General features: G+C 39.5%; 1 protein-coding gene across 2 annotated transcripts in view; it reads right to left on the reverse strand.

The window, feature by feature from the left end:
• The window catches only part of AFG2A (AFG2 AAA ATPase homolog A), a 175643-nt gene that overhangs the window by 31600 nt on the left and 129609 nt on the right, over positions 1-14434 (reverse strand). For both annotated transcript variants that reach the window (XM_081208065.1, XM_081208064.1), the window contains exon 15: positions 8201-8365. In XM_081208065.1, the coding sequence (XP_081064191.1) occupies positions 8201-8365 (165 nt within the window). The remainder of the gene's footprint in view (positions 1-8200; positions 8366-14434) is intronic.

Here is a 14434-nt window from a genome sequence, read left to right on the forward strand (position 1 = left end):
TTTCAAGGCATTATGGTCGGAGCAGGTTTTTGGGCAGATTTCCACTTTTCTTGTTTTCGGGGCCAGCCCTCTAGATATCCAAATTTGGTCAATTCGTGTCCATGACAAGTGGGCCTCAGAGAAGAAGGTTCCTTCTTTACCCAAGGGGTTCCTTGTCCTCCAGATATCAATCAAGTCCATATTGTCTGTCATTTCAAAAAAGGTTTTAGGGAGTCTGCCGTCTGTTGTTAAGTTTTGATTTTGGGATTTGTCCATATTTGTTGACACCACCCCATTCATATCTCCCATCACAATAATGTTAGAATAGTCCAAATAGTCCATCATTGTCTCATGCAGCTTCTTATAGAATTCTGATTTTCCATCATTTGGCGCATAAACTCCTAATATCAAAATCTTTTCCCCTTGTGTTTGAATTTCAATTGCGAGAATTCTTCCATGATCATCTTTGAATAGAAATTTTGGTGACAGGTTCTCCTTTGCATAGATTACAACGCCTCTTTTTTTAACTTTGTCTGATGAGATAAATTCTTGGCCAAGTCTTTTATTGATTAATACTTTCCTATGGAGCCTAGTCACATGTGTTTCTTGAAGGCATATTAGATCCAATTGTTCTTTTTTTAGGATATGAAATATCCTCCTTCTTTTTTCCGGAGAATTCCCGCCATTTATATTCCAACTAAGTAGCTGCAGAGACATCCTGTTCTATTTAAGATGTTCTTAGGATGAGGTGCCTTCCTTTTGCTCAGATCCCGAGGGTGCAGGCGTTGGCCCGCTTCCAGGCAGTATTGGTACTGGTAAGACTGGAAGCCAATCTACTCCTTTTTGGAGATCTTCTCCGTGGTCGTGAAGGAACTTTTGGTTATCTTCAGGTGTTCTAATTTTAACCTTCCTTTCTTTGTAGGTGAAGGATAATCCTTGTGGGAACTCCCACCTATAGGGAATTGCGTTGTGTCTCAGCAATTTTGCTAGTTCTGTGTAGGTGGCTCTAAGGTCCAGCAGCTGTCTCGGAATATCTCTGTAAATTTCCACCCTTTTGTCTTGTATTTCAATTGCTTTTTTGAAGTGAAGACCTAGGATCTTGTCTCTCTCTTCCTTTGATCTTAAAATTATCAAACAGTCTCTGGATCTGTCTTTCCTTACCAATCTTCCCAATCTATATGCCGAGACAATCCTGAAGTCTGTATCTTCCTTTAAACCCCAGAACTTCGAAAATTCCTGTGTCAGGTATCCAATCAAGTCTCCTTGCTCGAGTTCCGGGATGCCTCTCAATTTGATGTTACTCTCACGATTTTTCAGTTCCACCATTGACAGATAGACTTGTTGTTCACCCACCTGTTTGTGCAGGGGCTTAACTTCTCCTTTTATTTCTTCGACTTCTTTTTGTAGAGCTCCCACTTTCTGGATTGCTTCTCCAGCTAGTTCCCGATTTTCCGCTGTTGCTCCTTGCAACTTCTCTATAGCTTGCGTGTGCTGAGAAACTTGATCAGTCAATTTTTGAATCGAGGAAGTCGCTTTATCTATCTTCAAAGACTGGTCGTCCACCTTCTGATTTAAACTTGATAATTGCTCCAATATTTGTTTTAATAGTGTATCTGACCCACCTGCTGCCATATCTTCCTCAGTGGACTTCTCAGTTATTTCCCCTTGTTCCCTTTGGGTCACCAGTACAGCTGGAACCGACGATCGGCGTCCTTGAGTCAGTGTTGTTTGTACAAATTGTGCTGGTTTTCTTTCCTTTTCTTTTTCCTTGGCCTCTTTAGATTCCTTAGCTTTAGATGCTCTTGTTCTCCCTGCACCACTCATTACACATCTGTCAGTGTTCAAGGTCAGGTTGTCTATTGTTCCATGGGAGAGACAAATTCAGTTATAAACAACCAGTGGAGTGGAATTCAAAACAAAAGTCAATTCCCAGGATTTTATAATCCGAAAGCCCTGTAGGGGGAGTGCCACCAGGTTTCAAAGACAAAGAAGGAAGTAATCCGCCATTAAAGTTCCAAGTTAATTCAACTCAGTAAATTCGACAATCCAGCAGTCCCTTCAAAGACTCAAAATTCCCCAAAGCACCTTTTAAAGTTCAGCAAAGTTTCACAAGAGGTGCTTGCAACAATATCACGTCCAGTCTTTTCTGCTCAAATGTATCAGTTACGCTCGAACAAAGTTTTTGCAAAGTTTTTGCAACTGTTTCCGCAGTTTGACACAGTCTCCCTCTCCGGCAGCCCGACGATCTGGCTCTTTAGAAATACAGCCCAAAAAGGAAAGGAGGTAGGAAAGACCGTTACTCCTTCTTTTAATCAATGTCCATTTCCCCCTTCAGTTCCGAAAGAAAAAGAGCAGGTCCAATAGCACGAAAAAGTTAAAACTTCCCACAGTCCCGTTTCAAGCGCTTTCCGCTTTTTAAAGCTTTGCTTTGATCTTGTCAGCAATGTCGGAAGACGGACTTCCCTTTTCTCGTCTCCCGTTTTCAGCCAAATTTAACAAATTCTTTGCCAATTTTAAACCCTTTACTCACGGGTATGTTGCTTGCAGTTTGGTGTTGGTTTTAGGAAGAAGGATCAGCGCTCATCTGCAACGGCCGCGCGGCTTCACTTCCGCGGAAAGAGCGATGAACTCACAGCACCGCTACCCCTCCTTCACTCCGGGTCTCCTTACGGGGTCCCTTCTGTGTTTTCGGAGCAGCTTCTGGTGCCCGCCGAGTCCCACGGCCACGGGCTCACTCTACCTGTGGTTTATCTTGATGGGTCGTCGCTATGCCGCAGCGAACGACCCTTTTCCGCGGAGCCCCTCTTCAGAGCCCGAAGAGGACCGCCATTACAGTTTCGCGCCGCCCCCGGAAGTGAAGAGTTTTTGACAACTTTATGTGAACAAATGGAGGATGGTGGGTAAGATGGAGGAGATATAAAATTAGTAAACATTAAGTGAAGACCTGTGAAAATCCACGAATGTGTATTTCCTCCTTTTCAGTATAGTATTCATACCGATTCCATATTCTTAAGCACATGCATATATGCTCCTGGTGGCTAAGCATATTCTCCAATAAGTTTCTTGACCAGGAGGGTAGGGCATCCAGTTTTTTTTAATAGTACGGAGTTCAATCAAACAATCTTGTAGGGAAATCCCTCACCTTCTGGCCTGATTCTGCTAACTCAGAATCTGGACCAGGATACAAGGATGTGGTCTCATTTTGCCAGTTGTGAGCCATTCCCCCTCCAGGGCAAAGAACTCAATTCAGTGTTTCTCTTGTCTTCAGGACTGGGGGCTATCCTCCTTCCTGGATAGCTGACTGCTGCCTCCTTCACTAATGTGCATATATCTGGAAGAGGCTCACAAAATTCCATTATTACTTGACACTAGTGGTGAGGCGGTCAAAGGGCAGGAAAGAAAAGTGGCGAGGCAGTCTCAGTTCTCTGCTGGCATCACACATGCATTCTACAGATACACATCAAGCAAGTTTATCAGCTTCCTATCCATTTCTTTATAGTGCAATGACATGTCAGAAATTTGAGCTGTTGAATGAAAGATACATTCAAAAGTGCACCAAGGCCCACAAATTTCTTAATGCTTCATGTGTGAGAGAGGCTGACATAATGGATTACAATAAGTATTGTTATACTACATTTTTCATGTGCTAACTGTGTATGAACAGTCAAGGCTGTGTTGCAAATGTAACCGAGAGTGAGACAGTCTGAGGCCAAGTATGTTTACTTAGAAAGTCAATGGGGCTTTTCCCTAAAAAGATTGTAAGCTACTCCTGAACCAGAATGGAAATATGATACAGGGATACTTCTTTGGATGTTTGGGGGTGGGGGTTGTAGTTCCCAAAATAAAAAAATCCCCAGTGCTCAGCAACAGGCATGTTTGCCTATGAATTTTGCAAACAGGTTGTATTTTTCTCCTTGATTTTTATGAAACAAACAACGAAATGTAGTAGAACTCTGTGCAGAGTCATTTCCACTGATAAAACTGTCTACATTTTCTTTACTGAATGTAAGAGGTGGTTTAAATCAGCAGCGTCCTTCTTCGTGACTTACATTTAATCAGATGTGCTTTAAGATTGAGATGAGAGTTGAGCTATGCTATACAGTACAATATGACTTTATGGCAACACAATGATGCTTTCCTGACATCAAATAAGCACATGGTATACAGCATGAGTGAAAGTTGACCAGCATTTTGTTGTGCATGCTGTGTGCCACCCTTGTGAGTTATTGCTCGGCAAGGAAGATAAAATTTACACCAAGTCCTCTAGGTATAAGTGATAGATTTATAGTTTCTACTCACATTTAATGTCTCTTTGGTAAGCATGGTTATATGATATGCCATATAACATGATGCCAGCCTTGGCTCTCACACTATAAACTGTCTGCCATAAAGTTAAGACTGTCTCACATCTTAATTTTCCATAAACGTATGTACCTCAAAGAGATGCACTATACTAGAAAGCAGGATGTTTCAGTTTTTATTGTTCTCAGCAGAATGTTTCACACACATGTTCGACCTTTTCATGAGAGTTGTCTTTATAACTACTTCTGAATTTAAAAAGGAATTTGCTTCAGAATTGGAAGGAGGAAATGATAACTAGGTTCTGGTTTCCAGAAATGTTTAAATGCTAATTTCTTTCATAGAACTCTTATAATTTATTCTATATATTTCCTCCACAGTTCGAAGAGAAAAGATTTAGGACAAAGCAGATCAGTCGTCCTTTTAATTTGAAAAGAAAAATGATGTAATAAACTTCTTTTAAAAGTCAGATTTAGAATAAGGATCAGCATACGTGCTTATTAAAAGAAGGAATCAAGTCTCTATTCTGCCAAGACATGCTTCATCTAAACTCACCCTTTTATTGTAGATAATGTATGATAATTATAATTGTATTATCCTTTCCGGATAAGAGAGTTTCCGAATGACAGAATTAGCAACCTGACATCTGTCAGGATTCACATGATTTCATTTTTACTTGCAACAAACAGTTCTTTAGGGCTTCGTGTGCAATTTTAATTACAACACCAGAAAGCAAATTAAGAAAGCCTATGCTGAGCTTTATAGAATAAGCAGTGCCAGTTTTATTGAGACAAATTCTGTGCAATTTAAAGCTGGAAATTACTAAGATGAAGCGATCCCTATGAAACTTACACCACTTTCCCTAAAATATCCATTTTTTAAATACACTGAAAAATCATGAAACCCCTTAGAATGGCATGTGATGCAGTTGTGTATAAAAAAAAGAGGAAATCCAAGAATGCACAAAAATATTTGGTTACTCACGACTTCTGGACCCTGAACCTTGTGATTAAGCAAAGAACTACCCAACATAATACTGTATCATTAACACTACTTCTAACCTCATTTGCAAGAATCTTTAGAAATTCTGAAGGCTGAAAGTAAGCTTAAAACTTCTGTTCATTGGCATAAGAACTATTACTTCATTTCAATTGCTGTTTCTGTGGACTGATGAAAGGGTGAGGAATGTAAAAATTAAACACTGTAAGGTGATTTATGCTTTCTACGTTTTCATTAGCTCATCATCTTCTCTAAAGCTTGTTCCTTCAGTGGAAAGAAAAGGGGAACATTTGTGCTCAATATCCTGCTGCAGACTTGTTACATCAAATGTTCAACTCAAAGTTGATCAGAATAGGAGAAAAAGGTTTCTCTCCCACATGAAACTAGAGATTACGGGTAGCAAGGAAACTAATAACAAACACACTATGAGATACAGCTACTCCTCTGTTTGGAGGACTGAGGGTAGAATTGCCTGCCTCTGACTTCCATGGCAAGTTATTTCTTGTAAATAGGCTTTCTTGTCTAAGCTATGCAGCTATTACTTTTAAAAACTACTTTCAAAGCTAGTCAACGAGAAATCTAAACATGAGGCATAACTAAGATTTTCTTTTTCTGGGATAGATGGCAGTCTGCTTTGGATACTATGTTTCCTCACAATCTTTTCAGAAGAAAGCAACCTAAGTACAATATTGGGCGAAGACTGTTTATTTGGGATGTCAGTTATATTGGTATTTTTGAAAAAACTGTTAAGCAAACAAATTAATTTTCAGCAAGTTCATGCTACTTGAATACATCATTCTAAAAAAACAACAACACCACAATCACCTCTTTACTAATTCCATAATATTTGATTATTCTGAAAAACTGCTTTCACTGAGCAAAATTTGGTAACCATTTCAGATAAATATTGACTGATTATCACTGTATACTCTCTTACTTACATGGATGTATCTGTGGAAGAATGGGAGGGGTTGCTGTTTATGACATATATGAAAAATGAAAAACAGTAAGGTGCATTAAAAATAATAGTTCAGCACTACATGAATAGTAAAGTATTTGCACTGCTTAGAACTCCAGTGGGTTGCAATAATTCTGCTTTTTGCTATAAGTGGTTGCCATAAATCAAGTATCATGAAGTTATCAACTAACGTGATTCCTTTTTGCTGTAAAATGTAAAATGGTAAGGCAGGGAACTAGAGGTATAATGAGATAAAGCTTGTTAATGAAACTAGGCAATTGTCTGAAAAGCTCCTCTAAAAGGCTCTAAGAAATGGCTTTTGTGGTTTTCATATACTGTAAACATACACACACATATAAATATTGTGTTATATATAAATCTAGTGAGACAATTCCTGGGTGTTAGTCGCAGATCTATTGGCCTCTGTCACCAACTCTGAACAACAAATGGTAAGGTCAATCAGTACATATATACCATATGCACACACATTAAATATGGATCTACCCACTCACTGTGATCACCAGATAAAGCCCTCTTGGTTGTGCCTTGTCCTGCAAATATTCATATTATGACCACCTGATGACAGGATTTCTTTGTGGTGGCCCCCTTATGGAATGGTCTCTCCTGGATATCTGGCAGGTGCCAATAGTACAGATATAATATTCGCTATTAAAAAATCTTATCTGTTCACTCTGTCCTTCCTGGATCTTTTATATGTTATAGTCATTTTTATTGTTCCTTAGATAAGGCAGATGTAAATCTTTATACTCTAATGATGTTTAATGTGTTTTAGTGGATTATATTATTTTCTATATTATCTTGGTGACACCTGGTTTAAAGATAGATTTTGCATGATTTAAATAAAGAAATATGAAATCAGTCTAACGAGTAGGGATTTAATAATGGTAACTCGTCTGTTACTGCTGCATTGGTCATCTTTTCATTTTGTACATCATTGTAATCCAACAGACAGCTGTTCTCTCAGAGCACATCTACATATGACTGTCTCACGTTCTCAATTCAGTGGACAACCAGAATTATACAAAGCAGCTCTTGATAATACACATAGCACAAGTAGGGTGTCACAGGGTTCTGTCCTGGGCCTGTTGCTGTTCAACGTCTTTATAAATGACTTGGATGAAGGAATTGAGGGGATGCTCATCAAATTTGCAGATGACACCAAACTGGGAGGGGTAGCTAAGTGTTTTCTTGATTGGGTCAAAATTATTATCCACTTGCACGGCAGAAATTAACACCAAACTCATGTGGAAATCATCATTTGCTATGGTCCTTGATCTTTCACAACACACATACATTATTTATGTAATCTGCACACAGGTATCACAGTGCTACACAGAAATGCTTTCACTATAGCTTTTGGTTCTTGTTTTTTAAATGTGTGACGAATTTCTACAGGCGTACCTAGGGTCCCTTGTATCATTGGCAAGGAGCTGTATCGGCACCGGCACCCCAGAAAAAATCACTTTATTGCAATAGCCACCTTAGAAATTACTATTTTATGTGATCCAGCTACTCAAAGTGTTTGCAATGCAGACAAGGTGAAGAGGAAGGGCAAAAGAATTTGCATGTCTTTGTGCCACAGTGCATGGAGGTCGGGAAGCTTCTCCCGCATTTGATCTCGCCCTGACAGCGGTGGCACAATACCACACACATACTGTATACATCATACATGCCATAGTCTGATAGGTGATTTTTGCATGCCATCCCCCCACAGCCAGTTCCACCAACTGCTAGGTATGCTTCTGATATAGATTAGAAAGACGGATCTGACCAGCTGACTGCACGGCCTTGACAGCAATTTGTTCCTCAGTATGTAAAATGCCATTTCACTTATGATGTTATGAGGAGGAACACAAACAAGATGGTAAAACACAATTACAGGAAATCAAACATATAGTAATAATTATTAGGATTTCACATTTTCATATGGCACTGCATTCTTACCTCTGCTCCTGAATACTTCTGTGTTTGGTGGACAAGCTCATCCATGTGGACCTCCTCAGACACAGGCATGGCAGAAAACTGGATTTTAAATATTTCTTTACGAGTAGCTGCATCAGGAAGAGGCACGTATATGATTCTGTCAATTCGACCAGGTCGCATCAAAGCCTAAAGTGATTAAAATAAAATAATTTATTGGATCAGAAGGAAGCTGACAAAGAAAATGACTTACATAATTATTTTCCTCTGATTAATTGTTACAGCAGCTTTTTGACATAGGAATTAACATTGCAAAAGTTACATAAGATATAATGCGCAAGTGGCCACTGAGTTTCCGAAATGCATAACAGGAAGCTGATTTGCACAGCGGCTTTCTAGTACATATACTGAGAGCAAAACAGACACCTATAATTTGCATTCATCTTTATGTGCCTTTTCTAATATTTGCATCAGGAGGAAGTAATAATTGTAACACCTACCACAGGGTTCCTCCTAAAAAATGCAGCCCATGCCACTTTCTCCATAACATATAGGCCCAATTATTTCTTTGATTGTTAAAAATTATCTGAGCCAGTTTTCAGAGGTAAAGAAAAATGTAAACAAACACTGCAGACTGCTGCTAGCTGGAAGTGCACAAAGCATGATGGATGTTTCCCCACTCCCGTGCAGTGACTTCTTCTGAACACCAATCCTCATTGAAGCAAGGCCCAGTACTAATGAACTCCCAGTGACACAAGAGTTGCTGCAACACTGTTCCTTCCTTGGAAACCCCAGACAGGTGATGCTCAAACAAGGAGGAATTGCAGCACCATCATATCCAGCATGCTTGTGTTCACAGGATACAACCATGTTGCAGTAGCTCTCTTGTTGCTGTAATAAAATGAATAGGGAGCCTTAGGCCATATATTTAAAGTATTCTTATGCCACTCTTAAAACAGTCATGGCTCCCCATGCTGAAAGCTGATAGGAGATCCCTCCCAAAACTGCTATTCCATGCACCATTAACCAACTACAGCTCCCAGGTATTTTTGGGGGTGAAGCCAAGACTCTTGTAAGAGTAGTACAAGTGTGGTTTAAAGGTATGGTTTGAATATTACCTTAGTTGTCAAAAGAATTGCAGCTTATGGGCCATCATGTATTGGACAATGCACATCAGACAATACACACAATACACATGATATCCTTTTAACTATGTTTAACCTTGTGGAACTGATCCCATGGTGATGGCACAATTGTGGGTGGGTAGAATTTCAGTTGTCTGAATCCTTCCTTATTAAACTTTATAAATAATATGCAAAAATACATTTTGATTTCCTGATAAATATTGCCATCTTGTTAAAAAACAAACAAACAACCCCACATCCACAACAGCTTGCATGCAAATTCAGAATTTTAAACACATTTTCAGCTGGATGTGTTTAAGGCACAGCACGTAACCCAAGTTGTTTTTTATGTTATAGTTTTCCCTTGGGCAGTGTAGTTTGAGTTCCAGTTGACTAGAGATATTGCACGGTTGTCCTGGGCTCTCAGCCAATAAGACTTTTCCCAGCCTGATCATGTCAGTGAAAGTCACGCTGAAAAATAGTAGGAAGAAGCTTTCCTTCCTGCACAGCATTGATCAAGTTAACACCCTTCCTAGTTTCTTTAAAAAGACTTTTGTGAGTACTCTGGGGTGGAAAAAATGTATTGTGCATGCTAAGAGATGTCCTGTTATTTTTAAAACAAAAGCGCACATATTCTCAGCTAAGGAAACTATACAGCAAGTTCAGTGCAGCCGCCCAAAGGATCATCAGAGTGTTTCCTTAAAGTCTCAACAAGCTAGGAGATATAACTGCCAGCTCATTGTTCAGTCAAGTCACATTTATATCAGGATGCTGCCTTGGAATTTTTAACATTTTGGCACGCATCCAGTATCCCTTTAGGTGCACGCAGTAGGCATGCACGCTTTTTAAAAAACATCAGCAGCAATTCAACATGGCTTATGGCAAAGGCTATTACACTCTCCTGCTTCATTCTCTTAAGATTTCTGAATATAATTGTGGGGCGGGGGCAGGTTTGTGTGCACGCATTTTGTTTTGCATAGCATCTAAACTTGAAGGTGTTAAGCTGTGGGTGAACATATCAGACAACACAGCGATTCTTCAAACAGCTCTTGTTTATTCACAGGCCAGAACTGAACTGAACTGAAGGGTTCAGCCAGCCTGCTTATATAGAGCTCCACTAGAACGCAACAGTAACCACTTTCTGTAACTATCCAATCACTGAACGTCACTTTCAATCCCTTATTTGCATATATGGACCTGAGTGAAAACTATCTACAGTATCCCCCTGCTGGCCCAGGGTGAGAACTTCAGTACATAACAGAAGGATTGGGGGGAGGGTCACTGAATAGCTTTTATTTTCCTTCTCAGGGGGAAAATTGTTGTCTTTTACCCTCCTCCTTTCCCAGATACTTATAAAAGGATATGGACGGAAGCAGCAGTGCCCGCTGAGTAGAAATCAGGGTGAGCCACAGTAGGTGGAGCCTGATTTAATGAGAGGCAGAGCAAACTAATTCTAGTCTTCTCCCCAAGACTTGTTGAGGTTGGTGAGGCAGTGCCCCCCCCCCCATGGATCAGCCTCTATTGGAAGGGATGGAGCATTCCAATTCCAAATCCAGTACAGTACAGATACTAACTGGAATAAAAAGAAAATCCACTTTGAAGGCTTGTTGAAGGAGTAAAGTCAATAGGCGCTGAAAAGACAAGGGAGATAAATGGCACCCGCCTTAAATCTAATGGGAGGGAGTTCCAAAGACACTGCCACACCCTGATGCTGACATAGTGCAGAACAGACCTCTTGATAGGATGGTATCTCCAGGATTCCCTCTCCTTTAGAAGGCAGCGATCAATTGGGTATATAAGGGGTGAAATGATCTTTCAAGTATCTTTTATATTGAGGAGTACAAAATATTTATAAGAAAACATATTTTGGGCCTCCCAACTATGTTCCAGATTTAGAAGCTGGTTTATTTTCTTCCAGAGAATATTTTTTCATCTGTTTAATTGCTCTGTCTCCTTGCTTAGTAAGAGCCAAACAACACACCATGTTGGGGTTCCACAGTTAATATATTAAACGCAATTTTGATATGCTAATTAACAAGTGCTAATTTTGACAAGACGTGATTGGCAGGGGTGTGTGTGAGAGAGAGCTTTTTGCTCCCATCATGATTACTTTACTTCAGTCCCCCGCTTAGCTGCTATTAGGCACAGAGGGGAATATGCAAGAGCTGTAGCTCAGTTGTAGCGCATCTGCCCTGCATGCAGAAGGTTTCAAGTTCAATTCCCAGCATGTCTAGGTGGAGTTGAGAGCATCCCCTTTCTGAGACTCTGGAGAAGCTGCTGCCAGTCATTGTGGGTAAGTATGAGCTCGATCTACCAATGCTCTGACTCTGTATAAGGCAGCTTCCTGTGTTTCTAACCCAGGTATGTCTTTCGCTTCACAGCTGATGGCAGCTCCAGAATGTGTATGTATGTGTGTGATTCACAATCTCTCTCTCTCTCTCTCTCTCTCTCTCTCTCTCTCTCTCTCTGTGTGTGTGTGTGTGTGTGTGTGTGTGAGAGAGAGAGAGAGAGAGAGAGAGAGAGAGATTCATATCAGGGCTATGGCATGGGAAGAACTGCCCTTTCCTCATCATATACCCCTGGGGTGGCTTTCACGTTGCAACTCCCAAACAAGTAGTTTGTATGATGAGGATGTTAGGAGATTATGACCAATAGAGAGTGTTGGGAACTGACTATTTTAGACAGAGACAGGAATAGAATCATTTTAAAGAATCAGGCTGTACAACATTTCTGTCATGTCAGCCTTGCTCAAGACCTGAAGCATTGTGCAAACTGACAAGAAAAGACTTGATGTGTTTGACAGCAGGTGTTCGGGAAGAATCTGCAGTATCAAGTGGCAGCGCTTTTGTAAGGCACAGTAAACAAAGCAGAAACATTTTATATGGCTATTACCCAAAAGTATTAATAAAAGATTGGCGCGGGGGGGGGGGGGAGAAACAGGTGGCTTGATGTTCCTAGCAAGATTTGACAACTCAGAAGGAGTGGATATTTATCTGACATGAGTCCAAGGAAGGGCAGATTGATGAGATCAATGTAAACAAGTAAACACTATGGTGGATTTATGTGCATCCAATAGTTAAATGTGATTTGTTAATATTATTGCAAAGCGAGTTATTACAATGGACCAGAAGAGTAAGGGTCACAAATCATGCACTTAGGAAAGGTCTCCAAGAGTTGGGTTTAAAGAAATAAACAGAGCTGGGGAAGAGACAAGAGAGCTGCTTAAAACCCTAATGAAATTTGGCTGCAATCCTATACACAGCTACCTAGGAGTAAGCCCTGCTGAAAACAGGGCTTATAGATATGTCTAGGATTGTGACGTTATGTTAATGGTGTGCTACTGCTGCTTCTCCTCTCCTGTAGCGTTATTTTGAAGGAGGAATGGTGAAGTACCTCTAACATCAAATAATGGATGAGTGAGGACTTATTATTTACTGATCTGGTATTAAGCAACAGCATGCACAGGCTCCTGAAGCACAGCAGACGAGCAACAACAAACACAGTCATGGGGAAAGGTGAGAGCAAGAAAGAAGGTACAAATATCTAGGCACATATTAGACAGATGACTTCTTCTTTTGCCCTTTCAGTGCCTGTTGAAGACATTCCTCTTTCAAAGAGCTGTTCCAAGTAGAGATTTTTGAAATACTATTCAGTATCTATACTGGATTTGAAGTGATTATATATGTGTATGTTGTTGTTGTTTTAAATTGTGTGTTTGTGTGCGTAATTGTTTCAATTGTCTTTACAGACGCAAATGTTTTAACAATTTTTTTAAAAATGCAGTCATTCTATGTATTGTAAATGTGTATTATAAATTGCTTTGGGACAGCTCATGGGAAGAAATTCATAAATCAAATAAATAATAACATTCAAACAGAGGTGGTGGTGATGTCACTGAATCAACATGGCAAACTGGGAGCTTTCCTCCCAGCTCTGCAAAAACCTTTTGAAATGGCCTGAAAATGATGACGAAAGCTGCCACAAGATTTCATACTGATTTGTTATAACCCAGAGCACTCATTATCAACTGCTCAATCATTAATTTAGTGCACAAGGCCTGGCAGCCCAAAGTGACTCTAACAACCTGATAATGGCACCAAAAACTCCCTAGGTTGTGGAAAGAAGATCTGGTGCTTTTCAAATGTATTTTTGAACAATTTAAGAAGGAAATGTCTGCTGACGCTCAATCCATTAAAAGAAAAGGTAGAAAGCATGAAGGATTTCATTATAAAGATAGCAAAAACCACAAACAACATTCAAACAGCATGTTGATGTTTCCTTTTTGAGTCAGCTTAGGGTAGCCACCCCAACCTTAAGCCCCAGATGTTGTTTGACTACAACTGAAATCACCCTTTGAAGAGTCAATTTAACTAGAATAGGGCAGTTTTAATCATTTTAAGATAATACCAAGTGTGGAATCAAAATGTGGTTTTAAAATCCCAGCTATAAACATATGACTAACTCATGTAAGTTTAAAAAACAAAACAGACAGCAGCCATTCTTGGCAATCCACTTGACTTGCTTTGTTTGGCTTCCCTTGTTCTCATTCTCTCTCCCCACAACAAAGGAAGGAGAAAATATGTGAAAACTGACTAAAAACAAGATAAAAACACAACACAACTATATATCAGGAAAAACCCTGAACAGTGCACATATTCTTTCTTTAAATATCTTGATCTGTTTGTGTGTTATTTAGTAATTTATACATTTCTGTGAGTATTTTTTGATTATTTTGTAGAACTTCTTTATCTAGTTTTGATATTTTGTTTTCAAATCATCTATTCTTTATATCTTTCTCGAAAGTCGCTTTAAGTTGAAAATATCCCAACCAATTTATTCCCATCTTTTTAAATTATTCATATTATTTTAATTTGGGATTTTCATTCACTTCTTCCATCAACTCTTTATAAGTTGGCCACAAATGTTTTGCATTGTTTTAAAGTGTGGAAGTTGCCTCTAGTGGGGAGATCCACCACAGAGTTTTTTCTATAATTTTCTCCTTTGTTCTCTCCCATACTTCAAACAAGGCCTTTCTTAGTAAGTGGTTCGTAAATCTTTTGTGTACTTGTATTTCCCCATAAATTAAATAGCCATGCCATCCATAAATTTCATCTCAGCCTTCCAGTTCCAAAAC

The sequence above is a fragment of the Podarcis bocagei genome, assembly GCF_964188305.1.
Source record: "Podarcis bocagei genome assembly, chromosome: 9".
In the NCBI taxonomy this organism is placed as follows: Eukaryota; Metazoa; Chordata; class Lepidosauria; order Squamata; family Lacertidae; genus Podarcis; species Podarcis bocagei.